At 41.5% G+C, this 21,712-nt stretch overlaps 1 protein-coding gene across 1 annotated transcript in view; it reads right to left on the bottom strand.

Annotated features, from left to right (window-relative positions):
• syne3 (spectrin repeat containing, nuclear envelope family member 3) overlaps positions 1–21,712 on the bottom strand; it is a 70,986-nt gene that overhangs the window by 20,586 nt on the left and 28,688 nt on the right. The window contains 8 exon segments of the mRNA XM_037796506.1: positions 433–542; positions 544–606; positions 6,588–6,749; positions 6,916–7,050; positions 7,691–7,834; positions 9,417–9,599; positions 13,429–13,603; positions 20,057–20,193. Coding sequence (XP_037652434.1) covers positions 433–542; positions 544–606; positions 6,588–6,749; positions 6,916–7,050; positions 7,691–7,834; positions 9,417–9,599; positions 13,429–13,603; positions 20,057–20,193 — 1,109 coding nt within the window.

Here is a 21,712-nt window from a genome sequence, read left to right as displayed (position 1 = left end):
TAAAAACCGTAAATTGCGTTAACGCGTTGAAGAAATAGTGGCGTGAGTTATTATCGCGTTAATTTTGACAGCCCTACTTAAAAGACAACAGTCTTTGTTTTTCCCAACTGACGAAGGCCAACGCAGCAACAGAGGCTTTGTTTAGCGGCGCACATCCTAATGAATCACAAAAAGCTTTGCCTATGGCGGGACTGTAATAGAGGCGATGACTGTGGTGGCTGAAACATTATTAAAGGACCATAAGAGTAAGACAGATTTTACGTCTACTATTGTTGATGTACAACTTGGTGCTATGAATAGCTCTCGGAGGAAAAAAGGTTGGAGACCCCGGGACCAGTGAAACTGGGCTAAGAGTTGTTCTGTGATAGTCTTGCCTACCACACACCAAGCAAACCAAACTAAAAATACTTATTCTCCTATTGTTTCATGTACCTGTGAAGATTGAGACTCATATTGTACAGGGCCAACCAGGACTCTCGTAGGCGCTTAATGTCCCGCAGAATGTGGACCTGTCCCTCTTCTGAAGTCCTCTCCAAAACCCCCCTGACCCTGGACCTCCATCTGCTGCAGCTGAAGCTCCTTCTCTGGGAACTCTCCCAGAGCTCTCTGTGGACAAAGACAATGGAGCACGTTAATAAACATGGTGGTCAGAGAGAGGAGGTCAAACGCTATGGAGGCTCAGCAGTCACGCAGCAATCCTGATGCAGCCGCCAAGAAGTTCATCTGTGATAGTGAACTTCATACGGTGTGACACTTTGCATCCTTGTACAGGTAGTTTATGTTCAATAATCTCAACACACCTACACTGTATGTCATATGTCTGTCTGTCAGTCCAGCTGTTGGAGAGATAACAGCTCTGCTTTAGTGAGGTACACATGTTTGTCCATTAACTAGGCAACAACAAACAGAATTTAGCTCCAAAGCCCAGCCAATAGCAGACAGTAGATGGCTTCACACACATTTGGGTTTGAAGATTGGTTTGAAGTTAAACCTTCACGGCAAAATCGCTGCCAAAACAATAAGAAAAAAAAATAAACTACTTAACCCTAAAATCTCAATATTTTTTTTTTTTACTATTGTTGTGGTGCCAATATCTAGCAGCCATCTGCAGAACAGCAGTAGAAAGGGACTGTATGTAAGTTTTTACACCTATAAATGTCTTTTACTCATTTGTTTTTGCCAATGTGTTAACAGGTTGTAACCTAGCCTAAAAATGAGACCTCACGCAACTTTCTGGGTTTCCTCTATCAGTCTATAGTCTGCTTTTTAATGTGAAGAAGAGTGCCTTTATTTTCAGCTCCGCTACAGGGCTAACAGTGTGCAGCCATAGCTAATGCTTGGTTAGAAATGGATAACTCCAACAAACGACCATTCACCACCAAAACTCAGACTTCAACACAAACTCCACAGAAGCACAAATTGGGTCTCACTGTAAAGCTGAGGCTCTTGTGGATCCAATGAGCCCAACTGTACCCCATCTGGATTACTCACCTACAGTGATATTGGTAAATGGTTAATGGACTTGCATTTATAGAGCTCCTTTCTAGTATTCCGACCACTCAAAGTGCTTTACACTACACGTCAGCATTCACCCATTCACACACGCATTCATACACTGATGGCAGAGGCTGCCATACAAGGTGTCAACATGCCCATCAGGATCTAATCTAAACACTCATTCACACACCGATGACTCAGCTTTCAGGATTAATTTGGGGTTCAGCATCTTGCTCAAGGACACTTCGACATGTGGACATGTGGACTAGAGGAGTTGGGGCTGGGTGACCCACTCTATATCTGAGCCACAGCCGCCACAATATTGTCCTATTTCAGTCACTGTGGGTGTATGTGTGTTAATGCCCCAGCCAACTGTATTTGTAGTAATGTACAAGTGCCACAAGATGGCAGTAGCTACATCTGAAGTACAGTATGGGAACTGTGAAAGTCTGTTTTACAATAAAGGCCTTGTCAGGGGAAATGAAGGGATTATGTTCACTGAAATGCTACGGAGCTTTTAAACAGATACAGAAAGTATTGAGATAGCATTAACAGCATGATGCTTTAACAAAGAAAAGAAGGGTGCTTCATACTAAAACAGGGCTCCCACTCTTTTCTAGAGATCATTTTCCAGGACTTTTCCAGGAATCTTCCAGGACATTTCCAGTGATGATCTGGATGCTATGACAAACAGGGCTCGCGCCATACACCAATATGTTTCTCTCTGTGGAAGTCTGATTTAAAAGACGTGCTAGAAGTTATGGCTGTAACTTATCTATGAAATCATTTCTTACATGCTTAGAAATTATGACAAATTGATTTAAAGTTAGAGTCGAGTTTGCAAGGATTATTAATTGCCACCGACTCTTATCAGTTTATCACACCATATGTTAGCCGTATAATTATATTAAGTGGAGTCTTTAACGCGGCTAATCACACCCACTGTACCACTACAAAAGTTAAACATTTCATGTCATGTTATGGTCCATTTTACCTAAAAACATCAACGCAGCATTGCGTTTGAAGAGGCAATGCTAGCAAAGTAAAAAAGTACCGTTGACTCACATGCATGGGCTTCCCATTCATTCATGCCCAACAAACCATTGAAACCATTGCTCCTAGCCAGAGTTGAATCACAAACCTTGAAACTTTGCAGGCAAACAAGCATGTCAACTTTAGCAACTAAACCAAAAATGCTAACCAATTTAACATAAATCTACCGTTTAAAATAAGTTGGGAAGAAAGCAACGTTATGTAAAGTCATCCAACCTGCCTGTGCTACCATGTGATGTGACTTGGGGGTGTGGTCATAGCGAACCTATTCAAAATACTCTTGTCCATAAACAACCATTTGATTTCCAGGACGCATGGGAGCCCTGTAAAATATGAACAAATATATTTATCAGGCAGAAATAAAGGCCAGTCTCTAATATAAGCCTGCTTTAAATAAAAGCCTGGCACCGTCTCTAGTTGAGAAAGGGCTAACAGCAAAACGTTACCAGCAGAAACATTGTTGCACCTATTCATTCTGAAAGACCAACGGCCAACGGGGAAACTACGACATTCAACCGTCCAATGGCTTTACCTCATCATTCCCACAGTCACTCACTCACTCAGTAAGTCAGACTTTCGCATTTATAGGGCTGGCATGGTTTGCTGTGGTCCTACGACATGTCTAGAGCGTAACCACAAATTGCAAAAAAAACTTGCAAAAAGCTCTTGTGAGAACTCGCTGCCCGACGACCTACCTAACCGTAAACATTCAAGGTCAATGCCTAACCTTAACCGTTTGAGGTCAGTGTCTAACCTCAACCATTAATAGTCAATGCCCAACCTCAACTATTTATCGTCAATGCCTCACCTTAACTATTCAAGGTCAATGCCTAACCTCAACCATTTATGGTCAATGCCTAACCTCAACCATTCAAGGTCAATGCCTAACCTTAACTATTCAAGGTCAATGCCTAACCTCAACCATTTATGGTCAATGCCTGACCTCAACCATTCAAGGTCAATGCCTAACCTTAACTATTCAAGGTCAATGCCTAACCTCGACCATTTATGGTCAATGCCTAACCTTAACTATTCAAGGTCAATGCCTAACCTCAACCATTCAAAGTCAATGCCTAACTTAACTATTCGAGGTGAATGCCTAACCTCAACCATTCAAGGTCAATGCCTAACTTCAACCATTCAAGGTCAATGCCTAACCTCAACCATTCAAAGTCAATGCCTAACTTGACTATTCGAGGTGAATGCCTAACCTCAACCATTTATGGTCAATGCCTAATCTTAACCATTTATGGTCAATGCGTAATCTTAACTATTCAAGGTCAATGCCTAACCTCAACCATTCAAGGTCAATGCCTAACTTAACTATTCAAGGTCAATGCCTAACCTCAACCATTCAAGGTCAATGCCTAACTTAACTATTCAAGGTCAATGCCTAACCTTAACCATCTCGCGAGATTTTCGCTATTTGCATCCTACCTTCTGGCCACGACCGCGGTCCTACGTGCCAAGGTATTTCCACAGGTTTTTAATGTGTATATGAATGGATAGAGGTGAGTGTCAGTGTCCCAGGGATAGAAGTGCCATGTTGATGAGACATTCCCTGGATTACTGTTGATAATAAGGGAAAACTATGGTTGAAAACTATGGTGTACGGTCTAAGACCTGCTCTATATATAAAGCGTCTTGAGATAACTTCTGTTGTGATTTGACGCTATACAAAAATAAATTGAATTGAATTGAATTGAAAAGTTTAAACAATGATTATGATGCAAAACGTCTGAAGTGGAATGTGGAATACCTATTTTAATGATTTCTAAGCAAATTTATGGACGTTAATTCTCAATTAAATAACTTACTTGCTATCACAAAGTAAGAGAGTAAGTTGTGTTTGACATCTGTGTGTTTCTGTTTTAACTGACTTATGACTCATGAGTGACTCACTGACCGCAGGAAAAGGGCTGCATCCAATGACATCATTGGATTCAAGGGGTTAACTCCCAGTAGTTTAGGTAACATGCTGTCAGTAAACTACACAATGTTAAATACTGGCTCGGCTGTGATTCAGGCCACAGGTCGCAGGTTGTCGAATGCAGCTTTGCAACACTCACTCGCACGCTCTCTGCTGGATAAGAAAGAGCATGAATTTTTCTTTCAAACTTCAACACATCATTTCCTGTCTGTGGTGAAGCACACGTATTCCTCTGGAGCGGCTGTTTAATGTGGGCAAACACACTGAACCAACAGTGTTATTTTACTGGAATGGATTTCTCCTCTCTGGTACACCCGTGGTGTCTGTTCTAGGCTGATAAGATGGGTGTTAGTTTTTTTATTCCTAAAGAGGAACTCTGGAGAAACTTTTCTGCACACTGCTACATATCTTGGTATCTCTTATAGTTTAAAAAGAGCAGAGCTCCTGAAACAGATTCGGCCACATGTAACAATGCTCCGAGTTAATGAAATGCAGAGGTGAAGAATCTTAACCCACAGTGGTGATGAGACTGGCAGGTAGGTCAGTGTAATAATGTACATTGGAATTATAAAGACTCCTTGGTATTCCCATTAACATTCATGACTGGGACCATCAGTTAAGGTCACAGTGAGCTGCCATCAGAGAACAATACGTGACAATGATATGAAATCAAAAGCGAGGCAAAGTGATTTGAATGAAATCATGAGTTTACCCTGCTGGATTTCCACACTACAAGTAGGGCTGAGCGATAATTTATCGTCTTTCAATGGAATCATATCCTGATGAAGTCCTATATAGAGATATCATGATACGCAATGACGTTGTCCAAATTGATAATAACAAGCACATACTAACTCAAATTGCTCTGAATATTGTTCCTATTGGGGGGATTATTGGGGAATACCCCAGTGTGGTTAAATCAAACTGTTGTCTTAATCTGATTACACCGTAAACATAGTCAGTGTACAGCTGGAAATATTTAATCATTTTTTTCTCTCTGTAATTTCACTTGAAAGTTGAAAATGTTATGTTAATTATGAACTAAAGTTCTTGATTCATTGAGAATTAATACTCAAGTGTTTAATTCACACAGGAGTATACAACAATAGGCTTTACCATGTGACTATTTGATATAGACTATTTATTTATCGAACTAGCAGAAGACATGCTATATGGTGATATACTGTATATAGCTATCAAGATATGAAATGCCCTATATCAGGATAGAAGATTTTACCAAATCACAGCATGCATTTTTCTCTGGTGTTCCTTGAGGTCTTGGTGTCTTAATGTGGTATTTTGGAGGGATTATTGATTATTTTATCAATTCCCCAGTGGCTTTTTTTAATTGCATGTATGTGTGAGAGTGTTAATATGTGTATAATATGTATGTAAATATGTATATATGTATGCATGTGCTCGCATATATGGACTATGTGTATGTATGCAGATGTATGTGTATATGTGTATATAGATATGTATATGTATGTATCCCTCTTTATTATCTTTTTTTCCCCTCAGTTATCTATTTACTCATTTTTATATCTTACTCTTCTGTTCTGTGTGTGGGTGTATAAAATATTAGGGGAAAAAAAAATGCAAATATATACTGCACATATTGTGAATGTATAATTCACGAGTAATTTGCAATAAACGTATTTAAAAAAAAATCTCTAGCGGTAGAAAATGGTTAAATTTAGCACCAAATCAACCCCAAAATGCTGAAACAACTTATGAGACATAATAGAGCATGGGAATGGCCATCATAATGTTCTAAACCCTTATACACTTTCACTATTTATTTTTGATCAATTAATTTACTTATTCATGTTTATTTTATTTTATTTATGACTAGAACAATTTGACACACAGTGCTGAGCTGCATCTCAAATTAATCTTCAGGTTACAGCTTTCAGATGATGTACATCACTTCTATGTGACATCTACTGTTGACCAGCTATCTCCCCCTAAAGACCCCCTAGACCCCCTAAAAAAGACAAAACGGGTCTATTGTGGGTTAATGTGCACAATTGTAAACCCTTAAATAAATAAGGGCGGACTAATGTCCTCTAAATGTGCTGATTGTGAGGTGGAGGAATACACACACCTGAGCTTCGAGCTGGCGGCCCTCTACGCTCCATTGTCCTGAGGGGCTGTTGAAGGACTCCAGCTTCTGCTTCATGATCATCAGCCACTTCTCTATGTTCAGCAGGCTGTCGTGGAAGCTCTCATGGTCAGCGATGCTCCCCTCGCTCTCATTCACCTTCACCTGCAAACAAAATGAAAAGATTAGCTGAAATCATGGAAAAACATTTTGAAAATTCCTGCAATGCATTAGCAAAATATCTGCAGCAGGTCTCATTCTAAATGATAAATAGATTGGTGCAGCTTTAACTGTGGGTGAAATGATTCAGAACTTTTCTTTCTCCTCTTACCCTGGCTGCTGTGTGCAGGTGTTTCCAGTCAGCGTAGAGCCTCTCAAACTGGGTCCTGTTACTCTGACTGGACGACACCAGAGTCTCCAGCGCTGAGATGTGGGCTTCACAGTCCTCCAGGTCCTTCAGGATCACCTGAGGACACACAGCGGGACAGCGTGCCATGGGATAACACAACAACACACAACTGCGGGTTTGGTGTAAACTTTCGGTTCAGGCAACGCATCGTTTAAAAAACAATCTAATCTATAGATACTACAATATTCAGTATGATATTGCAGCACCGTCTTTTATAATGAATGAATCAATCAATCACTTTGACAACACTAAAGGCAGACAGTGTTCACACTAATAACGATAAAGTTTCAAGTCTCTTCAGACTCATTCTCATTGTGAACTGAAATGAGCTGAAACCAATGGCTGCCTGAAGGAAGTAAAACACATTACAACACTACAGCATGCTTTCACAAATGCCTGTTATGCAAAGTGTACTTGATGTGTAGTAAATGTAGTGAATCAAAAACACAGCATTAATCATGTTGTTCGTAATGGATCCAACTGTGGAAACACCCTTCCATCAACACTGGTGTCTTTTTAGAATATGATAAAACCTCCACTCATGATCTTTGCACTGCGGTTATTTACCGTGACTTCCAAGAAGTTGCATCCGAACTCATCTGCTTAACCTGCTGGAGGCTACAACATGAGAGTGTGCACAGTAGACATGTTCAACTGACTCTGACTTGGCCCTGGTCTAGTCTGGGATTAACCTCACCCTAAACTGGTCTGACTGGCTTTTCTTAGCCAGGATGTCAGGCTGGAGGCCGTCAGCTGCCACCAGTTGGTCCCGGAGAGCGGCCAGCTTGGAGCGAATCAACTCATAGGCATCCCCAAAGTCCTTGGTTCTTGAGATTAAGCCCTGAGAGTGGGGAAAAAAGAATCATTAAGTGTGTTGTTATACAGCCAGTCATGTCTGAACTGTATATTGAAGCCAGTATGACCTCCATGATTTGACTTTGCATATAAAGATGGTGACCAAAACAGCTTTTTATCACTTATGAAACATTGCCAAAGTACAGCTGTTCCTATCCTATAAAGATGCTGGAGAGCTTTTTATTTCAAAAAGATTAGACTATTGCAAAGCTCTTTTTGTTGGTCTTTCAAAACAATCAATTGAAAAAACTTTGTGTGCTGCTAGACTTTTAAAAAGTACACAACACACTGACTGTCTGTCTCACTCGCTCTCTCCTTTACCCTCTCCTCCTGCTGGGGATAAATTAACGGAAAGCAGCCAGTACCGGAGGTTTGTGGGCCTCTAACAGATCCGAACGACGGGGAACACACAACTTCCAGCTCAAGAGAAAACTACAGAAAAGTCCCGTTAGAGAAATAAACATATCCCAGTGCTGCCCGGTGCGGTGTCGGTGCTGAGGCGAGAGCGGCCGGTGCTGGTGGACGCTGCACCTCAAAAATGTCCCAAAACTGCATTTCAAACGGTGGACATCGGCAACATGTCTATCCATTCTCCGGTGCGGTGAGACCGGCGTACGGCGGTGCATCTCCTCAGTGCAGCAGCAGGCAGACGGCCGCCTCACCAGGAGGAGACGGTGAAGAAGAGAGCGAGATAGAGTGAGAGAGAGTAGGTGTGTTGAGATAATTCTTGTCTCACTTGTGGTCTGATAAACAATAAATTCATCTAAACTGGGTTGAAAACGATGCAATCTGGTTGCCATGGTAATGAATTACGTCTGACTATTAATCACACCCCCATTCTCTGTTTGAGAAAGAACGTTGACCAAAAAACAGGAAGTAAAACTGTCTGAGATGATCTTTTAGATGAACTGAGGGTCATCTCAAAGGCACAGATTATTGTTTTGGACCCTCAACATCTTTTACATGTTGAGTTCCAGATGCTTCCATCAGAGCAGAGGTTAAGTCTCTCCAAAGGTAGCACTGATAGACACAGATTGTCCTGTGTTCCATCTGCTATTGTTTTTTAAAACAGACTATAACTCCGGATGTCATGTCATTGTGTCTACTTTTTCCATGAGTCATAGTGACAGTGTAGATATATGGTGATATGGAGATATGGATCGTGTGTTGTGTTGTGTATGATATATTGTATGTATTTGTTTAAACTACTGTATGTAAAGCAAATTGCCCCTCAGGGACATCAAAGTTATTTTTAATCTGAATCTGATCACTAGTGGGACCTTTAGTAGTTTAGACTAAAAACATGGAGATATGAAGGGCTCATTCTAAGCTAACGAAAACACAACCATTCTTAGTTTCAGGTGATTACACACTAATGAAAACATAGTTATGAATATTATATTCCATTTCTGCCAATAGATCCCCCGAAATGTTACACACTGGCTCTTTAAAAGTACATTTTTATTCACGCAGTAGTGATTGCATCAATCATTTTAAATTAAAAACGTATTAAAACCTGCCATTTAAATTGAAGTACAGCCAAATGATTGACAGTAGCATGCTGGTACCTGTAGTCGGCTCTTCCTCTGCAGCAGCTGAGTGTGCAGCAGCTCTCTGTTCCTGATGGCAGCACTCAGCTCGCCCTGCATGCCGTCAGACCTCTCAGGACCGAACACAGAGTCCAGCAGGTCCCCCTTGACCTGCAGCAGACTGAGGCGCTCCTGCAGCAGGACACTGCCCTTCAGCAGACGCTACAATAAAACACAGAAATGTCTTCAAAACCAAAGTAAAGGCATCCACAAAGATTGTGCAAATATGAATATTAGTGTATTTACATTCATTTTAGAATCAAATCTCTGGAATGACAATGACAATATTAAATAAATAAATAAATAAATAAATATGCCTATGAAATAAATGAGGCAATAAATATATAAATAAGTTCGATAAATAAATAGGTTTTGCACATTTTTTAAAGAACGACATTTATATATTTCAGGGGATTTTTTTTATTTCCATCTGATATATTTTTATCTCAGAGATTCAGACCAAAGTACAAGAATTAGCTAGCTAGTTAGTGCACCCCCGGAATCCCTCCGCCTCAGTCCCCGCCGTTGGGAGACTACTTTGCTGGGAAGTTTGCTGATCCGGTGGGGAGCCGAGGTCCGTCTCTGGGAAATATGACCAGATACAGTAGTGTGGAAAATAATGCTGCTAGTAGATTACTTCACCGGGTGTAGAGCGGACGACGGCTCCAGAGATGGACTCATTTGGCAGCTGTAGCAACTTGAATTCAGCCAGCGCAAACCCAAGCATCGAAGATAAATGTGGCTTTAGGAAATAAAAGTCCCTCAATAGTTACCTGAGCTTCCGGGGGCGGCACGGCTGCGACCCGGGCTCCGTACATCGCTGCAGTTTTTAGTTTTTTTTATTCTTTTATCTTAGTGTTAGTTTAGGTTTTTATTACATTTTATGTTGTGGTTCTCATGTGATTGTGTGTGCGGATGTATGGCACAATGTCTACACTTAAGAAACTTTGGTTGGCACTTCTTATCTACCTCCTTCTGCCATGCCAAACATTCCAAGCAGTAAATAACAAGGCGGTGGTATCATACACCAGAGACGCACTGCTGGCTCTCCGAGCTGTAGGCAACACGCCACCCCCCGATCTGCCGGAGAGTATTCGACCGCGGCCGCCGGGGAAACGCCACTGGAGGAGAGGACGGAGAGGAGGCGTCTGTAAGCTGCTCCGTCGGAGAGGCAGCAGACCGGCGCTACCGTCCATGATACTCTGCAACGCCAGGTCCTTGAAGAATAAAATGGACGAGCTGCGGACCTGCGTTACGACCTGCTACGAGTACCGTGAGTCATGCATGTTGGTCTTCACTGAGACATGGCTTCATCAGGACATTCCCAACTCCCTGTGTGAACTAGAAGGCTTCTCTCTCATACGAGCCGACAGGAGTGGGATGTCGGGGATAAACAGAGGAGGGGGCCTCTGTGTTCACATGAATGACAACTGGTGTAGACAATACACGATGCGTCAGACCGTCTGTAACCCCGACGTTGAACTTGTCTGCGTGAGCTTGAGACCCGTTTATCTGCCTCGAGAGTTTGGAAACATCATCCTCTGCGCTGTGTATGTTCCACCCAGCGGGAACGCTGCTAGCGCAGCCGCCCAGGTTACAGACTGTGTTCAACAACAACTTTTACGCTGCCCTGAGGCCCCGGTTTTTATCTTAGGGGACTTCAACCACTGTAAACTGGAAATGTCACTTCCAGGTTTTGTGGCGTTAAAGTTGACACGTTATTATTGCGTTAACTTTGACAGCCCTAATATTTACGTATTTATTTATTTAACATTGAATGAAATGGTATTCCATACAAATCCACATAGTTACTCACACATCATTTTAAGTTCAACTTCAGAAAATCTCTCCATACTGAACTTCATACAAATTTTTTATGAGTATACTAGAGTGCTGCCACAGTGATGCAACTCTTACATGAGCTTAGACTTTGAAATGCATTTTACTGTAGACCTGAAATTGGAGAGTTATAAATCTGTCTGATCTTTTTTTAGAAGGGGGTATAAATGTGGGCAGCAGGCGTGTTATTTCACTGACCTGACATCCCCCTGCTGCTTGTTTGTTCTCCTTTTTCTTGGTGACTCATTGCATCCTGACTAGTTATTAAGTGACATTGTTTGTCCCCATTGTTTCATGTGATTGTGTAACAGCAGAGTGAGACAGGAAGCTTTGGGAGAAAGCTGAGCCTGACATGCAACAAAGGAGTGGACTGAACTCTGTTCTGTCAGAGCTCCCACTGTGTCTCTCAGAGCGCGTTGAGGTTACCGGCCGCAACAGTGTGTGGCTGGTATTGTTTTCACCTTGTGAGTCTGTGTGTGAGTCATCATGGTTAATGTGGTCCTGGAGACACCTACTGTAACAGGAACTACCACAGAGGAGATCTCTTGTTTAGCTCTGGTTTGGTGGAAACATCTATGTTCACCAACTAGCCTCTAACTGTGTCTGCTGCTGAGCAGATAGTGACCAGTGGATTTATCACAGCCTTGTCACTGAAAACAACGCTATGAGACCGGTGAAACTGAAACAAAACAGTAAGGTTGCACCCAGACAGCTAAACAATGAGTTGAATCTCACTATGAAGTTCCATAAAGACAAAGGGAGCTGCATATTCAGGTGATAATTCTCTGTAGGTCCCTTCACATTACACAGCCCCTTTCACACTGCCTGTTCAAAGCCGGACTCTTGCACTATTATTACACCTTGCTGTTCTGTATAAAAGGTACAGAAGCAGAATGGGGGGACAGAGTTGTTCAGCTACCGAGCCGGCAGCAAAGGTAGTAACGGAGCCGAATCAATAGCTGGGCTTCCACCAAAAGTTCCTGGGACTACTTTTCAAGGAACTAAAGGGTTCCTTCAGCCCACTGTTGTCTGCGTTTCCACCGTGGTCTAAAGACAAATTAGTCCACTGACGTATGAAAAAGCAACATGACATGAGACGAGGGCTGCTGGTGGTCACAGCAGTAAACTCACTCTGCAGCCTGACGTTCAGTGTGTCGTCTGTTTACTCTGAAAAACATGCTGGAATAAAATAAATGGTTTGTCACACTGCGAGGATATTTACTGCTGCATGTATTTACTGATGAACGTTGGATGTAATGAATGTAATGCAGAGGAGTAAAATGAAACTAAGAGTCTGTCTCCTCAGTAGATCATCTATTGAGTGTTTAATGGTTATTTATTTGTGATTTAGAACTTTAACACCGTGAAACAATCAGAAAATAACTTTTCTTTCTCTCATTCACAGCACCGCCGGCTGTCGTCCTCATCTCACGTTACCTATTGCCCTTGCGATCTCTCTCTCTCTGTTTTTAATGAGACGGGAAGCCGACAGCAGAGCCTAACTTTACTTTTAATGTTATCCAACAAAGAGAAATGTTTTCCTCTCGTCCTAAAATGATCCTAAATCAATACTAGAGGACTTCCTTGTTTTATGAATGAAGCGGTACAGTTGAAGCAGCGCCGCTGTGTGTGTGTGTGTTTCACCAATCAGTGACGGTCATCCCTGTAAACTCCGTCCCAAAAGTTCCTGTACCTCAGAAAGTACTACCCCCGAACAGGGCCTTTTTTGGGGGTAGAAAGGCCCCATGAAATGTCCTCGGAACTGAATTTAGATCCTGGTCCCTGCGGTCAAAACACAAGTTCCTCAAAAGGTTCTTAGTTCCAGGGGAAAGTTCCTGTGTTGGAAATGGGGCTAATGTCTTTGTAACAGCCGGCAGGGCGGGACTACACACTAGATGCCAACACTGTTTTTTTTACTCGTTGTGCCTCTTTTGCTCCTGTAATGCCGGCGTGCTATCTAAAATCGCACAGTGGGGAAACATTATGCGGCTGTTGTTTGTTTCACAGTGTAAAAAAGCAAAACCGGCGTAATGGTGGATCTGATTCACGGCAGTATTGCGAAGTCTCTGTAAAAAGGGCTATTGTCATTTTATACATTGTCATTATAAAAATAATCAATTACAGCCGCTTTAAGGAAATATGTGTGTATTACCTCTATGTTCTGGACTAACATGGCGATGTGGGAGAAGTCAGTAACCTCAGAGGAAGCCTCCAGAACCTGAGAGACCATGTGGCTCCACTGTGCGTAGACCAGCAGCGGGTCCTGGAGAATGTTTCTGAGCCCTGACTCGGACTCTGAACACAGCCTCTTCGCTCTGCTTTTCACACTGCAACAGGAGCACAAGCACAGTTACAACAGATAACTTCTGTGAAGGAGATTAACCCGAGTATTCCAAAACTGACCTTCGAGGCAGTGATTAGGACGTTGTACATATAATATATATATTTTTAAAAAAGACAAAATTATGTGCCAAATAATATATAGCAAAGGAAAACCAAAGTAAATCATCACACAGTGAGAGGCTTGCGTCAATATTCTTCACTAGTTCATCAAATAAAAGTTTCCCCACAGGCTTCATCAGGTTCTCTTTACAATGATCTCACACAAACAATATGAACAGTTTTGGTTGAACATCAAACCTTCATGAATCAATAACATTCAGTCTACAATAACTCTGATGTACACAGCATTCAGCTGCATCACGTTCTGGCTATGCTCCGGGTCAGTCATGGCTGAGTCACGGCTCCGTCACAGTTTCACTGTCCATTGGAGACATTTCAGAAGCAGAGCGTCTGTTCTTCAGCGGCCACATTTATAATACAGTTTAGAGTTGTTTTGTTGACATTGATCATGTCCTACAAGCATCACTGCAGCTCATTTAGATGGTAACAGATGCTTTGTGGCGGTGCTTGAATATGAAAACCCTGTTGTTGCTTCTAACTCTCTGTCATCCCTCATTTTAAATATAAAACAGAAAATCCCATAGCACAGCTGCTGTCATAAACTTGTATTTTTTATTATTTTGTCTGACAATGTCCTTATCATTAAACGTTATCTGCAGCTCGGTGACGACTGTTGGTGAACATAGTATTAATGACGCTCCATTACGATAATAACACGTTAGCATATCATACGTTAACATATGAAACTAAAAAAAACGAAGGAATCGTAGCAGGAATGGTACCAACCATGTCATACTAGCTTGTCGTGAAGGAGGTTAAATAACACTCCAAACTTACACTAAATTTTTACGAAGAAAAACTGTCATGTCCATTTTCAAAGGGGTCCCTTGACCTCTGACCTCCAGATCAGTGAATGTAAATGGGTTCTATGGGTACCCACGAGTCTCCACTTTACAGACATGCCCACTTTATGATAATCACATGACGTTTGGGGCAAGTCATAGTCAAGTCAGCACACTGACACACTGACAGCTGTTGTTGCCTGTTGGGCTGCAGTTTGCCATGTTATGATTGGAGCATATTGTTTTATGCTAAATGCAGTACCTGTGAGGGTTCTGGGCAATATCTGTCATTGTTTTGTGTTGTTAATTGATTTACAATAATAAATATATACATACATTTACATAAAGCAGCATATTTGTCCACTCCCATGTTGATAAGAGGATTAAATACATCTCCCTTTAAGGTACATTTTGAACAGATAAGAAATGTGTGATTAATTTGCAATTAATCACTATGGACAATCATGTGATTAATCACAATTAAATATTTTACAGTGAATGTAATGTGAACTTTGTTTACAAGAAAACCTTTAAGAATACATTTAAGAAAAAGTAAAGCAACATTGTTATTTACAAAAAATATTATTGGCCTTTTCAAATTAACTCATGCTTGGTCGCAATTTCCTCCTGACAAAGGAAGCATTTGTCACAGGCAACATCATGGACTGTGAGCGTGACTGCACAGTTATTTATAGGGATGCAAATATTAAAGCCCCCTCCAGTAAAACATGTGTTTTGCTTATTGTTCTTCACTGGGATGTTGGAGCTTCACTGTGCAGAGTTTGTTTTCATAGTCATCTGCTGAGGAGGGATTCATCTTAAATCTCAGTTTAACACCTGGACGTATCAGCAGGATTTATGACATCACAACTAGTTTGGAAGCCAATCATGGTCCAATATAACCTGATGCGCCAGATGGTTGCATCTGAGAAACTGTCATTTAGAACTGTTCAGAAAAGGGCAGGCTCTATCAAGAAATACTTGGTAGGTGATTTGATGAACCATCTGTCAATCAAACTCTTGCCTAAGCCAGTCTTTTCCATCGAGAAAAGCCTTCAGTGCCGTACTTTGCTTTTCTTTCAATGAAGAAATATACTCCAGTTGAGGTGGTTCGGGCAACTGATCAGGATGCCTCCTGGGTACCTCCCTGTAGAGGTTTTCTTCAAGCGCGTTCAATTGGTAGAAGACCCTGGGGTAGATCCAGAACACACTGGAGGGATTATATATATCTCATCTGGCTTGGGAACACCTTGGAATCCCCCAGGAGGAGCTGGAAAATGTTGCTAGGGAGTGGCACGTCTGGGAGACCTTACTTAGCCTGCTGCCACCACAACCTGGCCACGGTTCCAAAGTCACGGCTAAAAACTAAAGGTGACTGTGCATCTGCTGCTAGAGACCCCAGACTTTAGAACTCCCTGCCTGAGGAGATCAGGTGTGCATAAACGGTGCCCCATTTTAAATCACTACTTAAAAAACACTTTTACAGAGCTGCTTTGTATTCCTGATTTCGATGCTTTTATGTTTGTTTATTTTTGGTTTTCACTTATTTCATTGTCTGTTGGTTCTTCAAATTACTTTTATTACCTCTGCCAAGGCTGAAGGCCTAGGATGGAGGTTAGGTTTTCACCTGCGTTGGTTTGTAAGTTTGTTTGTTGGTTTGTCCGTCTGGAGGATTACTCTAAAAGTCTGTGATGGATTTGAATGAAACTGTTTGGAGGGGTGAGGTGTGGCACGATGAACAATCCATTACATTTTGGTGGCGATCCGGATCATGAGCCGGCTTCGGGAATTTTTTTTAATAACTCCGCTCAGCCTGTGCATTAACACCACAGGCTTTAAGACATGCGCAGTGTAACTGATGACGTGTTCATGACATGTTCATGACATGTTCATGACGCGTCACCCTGCCTCTTTCCTTCTGCCTGCAGAGAGAGGGACAGAGAGAGAGTGGGGGATCAACTGTAGATTCTGCGTTTTTTCACATTAAACTCTGTGAAATTCCAGTTGAGTTGGACCAAAGCACACTTGGGGTGTATGCCAAAGCTCTTAATTTTCGTTTCCTCGCTCCTCGATCCTCGCTTGAACCGGAAGTTGTTCTGGTGCGCCATCTTGAAGACCGTTCCAAAGCTCTTATTTGTGCATCGAGGAGCGAGGAGCGAGGATCGAGGAGGCTTGCCGGAGGAGCGAGGATACACCAGTGTATCCTCCACGGAAGTCTTTTACCGACCGATACGCCCCCTTATTGGATATCAGTTACTGATTGGACGCTGCTGGGCCGATCAGACTGATCTAATAACTTTACCTCTTAACATCACTGGAGTTCTAGTCCATCTAGTTATAATCTGTGTTTAATTGAAACTCTGAGCAGCAGCAGAAGGACCTGCAATATCTCTGCTTCACACACGCCAGTGAAACAGTCTGTCACTGAGAGGGGTTTATACAACCTGACAAACAGACTCAAGAATAACTTTCTGCATTTTATTAGAAAGATTTTTCTCTTCATGATCTGTTATTTCCCCCCGTAACTTAAAGTCAGAGAGAGAAGAAGATTCTGTCTGTCAGCAACAAACACCTTTTACATTATTTATCATCATTTTCCATTCAGTCACATGAGGCCTGATCATTCCTGAACGTCGGGTTTGATATGAGTTACATCATTTACATTTTCCCTTTAGCCTAATAAAAAAAAAAACACCATAGTCATATTCTGAGTTATGAAATAATGAACTCACAATCAGAATATCAATACTACAGACGCTAATAATGAATAAATATACAAAGTTATTGTGCCAGTAGAGATGGTTCCTTGAGCCTCTAAGCAGTCCACAGTAGAAATACAGACTGCAGCTGCACACTTTGTCTTTATTAGTATTAGATCAGTTCAAACATAAACAGCTGTTAAAGCTGACTGACAGCTGATCCAGCCTGTGATCAGCTGCTGACCTGTCATCAGAAACGGACGTCGCTTCACGTGACGCTTCAGAGGAAACGACGTTCCATTGCTCTTAAAACGGCTTTCCTCGTTTCCTCTCTCCTCGCATGGTTTCCTTGCGTCTCTCCATGCTTTCCCTGTGGGAAGGGACTAAGACGCAAAGGAAAAGACGCAAGTGAGGGGAACGAGGATTGCAATTAAGAGCTTTGGGATGCCCCTGTGTGATTGTTGGAAAGACTATCGACGACGGTTTTTAGGTGAGTTTTATTTTGTTTCTGTTCAGTTTGAATGAAGTGTTTTACGATGCTCCGCTACGTACAGCTGATCACAACATATAACAAAAAAACACCATGGATGATGGCGCAAGCTGAACGGAGAAGGGGGGGGCCATCGTACTTCTGGGCAGCCTTGGCAGAGGACCTGCGTTCTCCAAGTGCCATTCTAGGTTGTTTTGTATTCTATTCGTAATTGCACCTGTAATACTTTCTTTGCTACCTGACACTTTTGTCTCTTTGCTCAATATCTTTTTCATTGCTTTGTTCTGTTTTCTGTATGTTCAGCCACTTTGTAACCTCTGTTTTTAATAAACTGCTATATAAATAAAGTTATTATTATTATTATTATTATAAGTGGCAGAGACTGGAATGGAATGGATGGATGATAGATGGAATGGGCAGACGGACAACTAACTAATTCCCTAAAATTACGTCCCAAAAATCACAAAGTTCTTTCCAGGAAACTCAACAGTTACTGTGGAAACTATTAGGAAATAACGGACCCATTTAATAAAGTGTTACCAGTATTTGTTAGCTATAGGAAAGACAAAGAAGAAATAGGGTTACGGCACATAATTAGGGCATTAAAGCTACAAAATCCACAAATGGGACTCCTGATGGTTTGTTATACGTCACAGAGCAAATTGTGAAACTGTCCCTTCATATGACCGTAATTTTAGGCTTTTGAACCAAACACCACTTAAATAGCATTACCTCCCAAATAAGGGAACACATGGCTCAAACAGCTAACTCATGACTGAATTTTAAACATCCAAAACTAGAACACTCCATTAAGCCACACAAATCTCTGAAAGTAGCACTAAAAGCTAAGTAGGATGTCCTGCGGCAGGGAAATACAATTCACATGTGAAATATTTACTTATTATGAGTAGTTTATAATGTTAAAAGACAAGAGAAGCACATTTAATCATGACCTGATGCTGTTTCTGGACTGTATATTACCCAAGCACTCCTAGATATCATTATCAGTTTTGAAAACATTTCCTACCATGTGAAATATTAGCTATTTTTTCATTTTAAAAAACTACTTTGTTTACATTGGCTTGTGATCTTCTTCTCCTCTTTCATTGTGTATTACCGCCACTAACTGTTAATATGCAATAACATGGGCAAATGCCCCGTGGCCCCAGACCCCTTGTCGACTGGGTCCTCGGTTAACCTGACCTTGATGAGCGTCCCTGGTACATAATCTAGTTTTATGCTTATCACATTACAACCTGGGGCCAGATAGTATTCCAACATAGAGAAACTACACAGAGAGGAGAAACAGGGCTTTAATTGAGGCCTCAACAGCTCAATGTTGCCCCAGGGCCTGCTAACAGGATAATCTGTCCTAAACACTGTAAAAAGTGTTATCCCATCAACCTCATGTCCGTGGTGTGCATGTGCATCCTTAAAAACGTGCAGGTAGAACATTTCATTTAGATTGAATGGAAAGATTTGACTTGTAGATATTCAAGAAAGCGATTACGCCCAATATTTCTGGAAAAGGTCGGGGAATGACACCAAGAAGATATGCTCAAAGATGTGTAATGAGTAAAATATTTAATTGTGATTAATCACATGATTGTCCATAGTGATTAATCGCAAATTAATCACACATTTCCTTATCTGTTCAAAATGTACCTTAAAGGGAGATGTATTTAATCCTCTTATCAACATGGGAGTGGACAAATATGCTGCTTTTATGTAAATGTATGTATATATTTATTATTGTAAATCAATTAACAACACAAAACAATGACAGATATTGTCCAGAAACCCTCACAGGTACTGCATTTAGCATAAAACAATATGCCTCCAATCATAACATGGCAAACTGCAGCCCAACAGGCAACAACAGCTGTCAGTGTGTCAGTGTGCTGACTTGACTATGACTTGCCCCAAACTGCATGTGATTATCATAAAGTGGGCATGTCTGTAAAGGGGAGACTCGTGGGTACCCAGAGAACCCATTCACATATCTGGAGGTCAGAGGTCAAGGGACCCCTTTGAAAATGGCCATGCTGCATTCAATGAATTGATGTCCTCTTGATTTGTGTCATTTTCTGCTGAATACAGGTTAGCACATAATACGTATATACTATACTACATACTTATTATTTTCTAGATTTTGTTTTATTTGATTTGCAAGGTATTTACTAGATTTATTAGTATATTCAAATTCTTTATGTCTGAGCCTGTGTATCAGGAATTCACATGTGTGTTTTGACATGAAATACTTGCAGGTATTATGTGGCCTACATATGGTCCACGAGGTTTTCACTTTCAGGGTTTTTAAACAGCGGTGGGCTTCCTGTCACATACCTTTGATGTTCTTTGACAACAGCCAGGACATCGTCAGAGAGGTGGCGCGAGTCCTCTGAGAACCTGAAGAGCTCCTTGAGCTGAGCCTTGAGTAGTTCCACCTGGGACTCCTCCCCTGCCAGAGTGTTCCTCACACCCTGCAAGACACAAACATGGAACAAAAGTAAGCTCAAGACACAACAGCAGAATACCAAACGGTGTGATCTTTACCACAGACACCCGAGTTGCACTCATGGACTGTATATAAGAAGTGGACGTAGTCACCGTGACCTCACCCATTGGTTTGGGGATTGGTGTGGATGTTTTTGGCTGTCGCCATGTTTGTTTTTCTTGCAACCAGAAGTGAAAAACACACTGTGAAAGGGTTAAAGTTCTGAGACGAAAACACGGACAACTCCCAGACAGGACAACGCCGTGGTAGCGACCTGTCAATCACAAGGTAGCCCCGCCCTAAAGCATCCCCTGCTTTATGGTCTATCTGACTCTCAATGGGACCATCATTTACTAAATGAACATCATGCTGTATTGAAGAAGACTTGAAACTAGTGATTGAGACCATAAACTCATGTTTACAATGTTTACTGAGGTAATAAATCAAGAGAGTAGTAGGCTCATTTTCTCATAGACTTCTATTCAATCAGACTTCTTTTAGCAACCAGAGGAGTCGCCCCCCTGCTGGCTGTTAGAGAGAATGCAGGTTTAAGCCACTTCTGCTTTGACTTCACTAGCCCACTGGTTGCACACTCACTAAGCCATTGTCTATACTACTTAATGCCATGTCCACGTTGTATCATTCAGACAATTAATTGTTAATTGTGTTAATTCTGATTTGGAGATCTTGGGAATTCCTGACAGCTACAATATCTCTCAGTTGGTTGAAAGAACTAGAGAAATGTCAACAAACCTGTAACAAAATGACTGCTCCTTGAGTAAATCAATTAAAACCCAATACTGTATTAACGCTGCCATGCCATTGTTCCAACAGCCCATTAGGTTCAAGGTTCAAGGTTCTTTATTTGTCATTTGTCAATTCCAGCAAAGCAGTCATTGGCAATGAAAATCTTTGGTCTCAGGTTCCTTCAACAATGCTCATAAAAAAAATATATATATATATATATATATATATATATATATACTGGAAAAACTAAATTTGGAAACTTGTGTTTGGTGGATTATTTCTCTGTTGTTACAATGCTAATGGTCATTGTATTTTACATCGTTGGAAAGCCTGTTTATTTACCTTCACAATGATGTCCAACTTGTAAGGATCATGCATTTGTGGGATGAGCAGCTCAGCTGATTATGTGGGTAGCGCCCAAGAAAAATTTGCCAAAATGCTCTGCCAATGGTAAACAGTGTATTCTCATAAGGCTACCAGGAAGCCTGCAATGACTGCCCTTCACCGTCAGGCCCGTTTGCGCTGGTGTCGACAACACAGACAATGGAACCTGAACATGTGGGGGAATGTCATGTTCAGTGATGAGTCCAGGTTCTGTCTGCCAAAGTTGGATGGCAGGGTCAAAGTATGGAGACGACAAGGAGAACGCTATGCTGATTGTTGCAGCGATGGAGTAACAGCTTTTGGTGGGGGCAGTGTCATGGTGTGGGGGTGGGGGGCATCTCCCTCACTGGAAAAACAAGGCTTGTCATCATTGA

This window comes from Sebastes umbrosus, chromosome 16 (genome assembly GCF_015220745.1).
Source record: "Sebastes umbrosus isolate fSebUmb1 chromosome 16, fSebUmb1.pri, whole genome shotgun sequence".
Lineage (NCBI taxonomy): Eukaryota > Metazoa > Chordata > Actinopteri > Perciformes > Sebastidae > Sebastes > Sebastes umbrosus.
The sequence above is the reverse complement of the archived record's forward strand: the minus strand, read 5'-3'. Positions and strand labels throughout refer to the sequence as shown.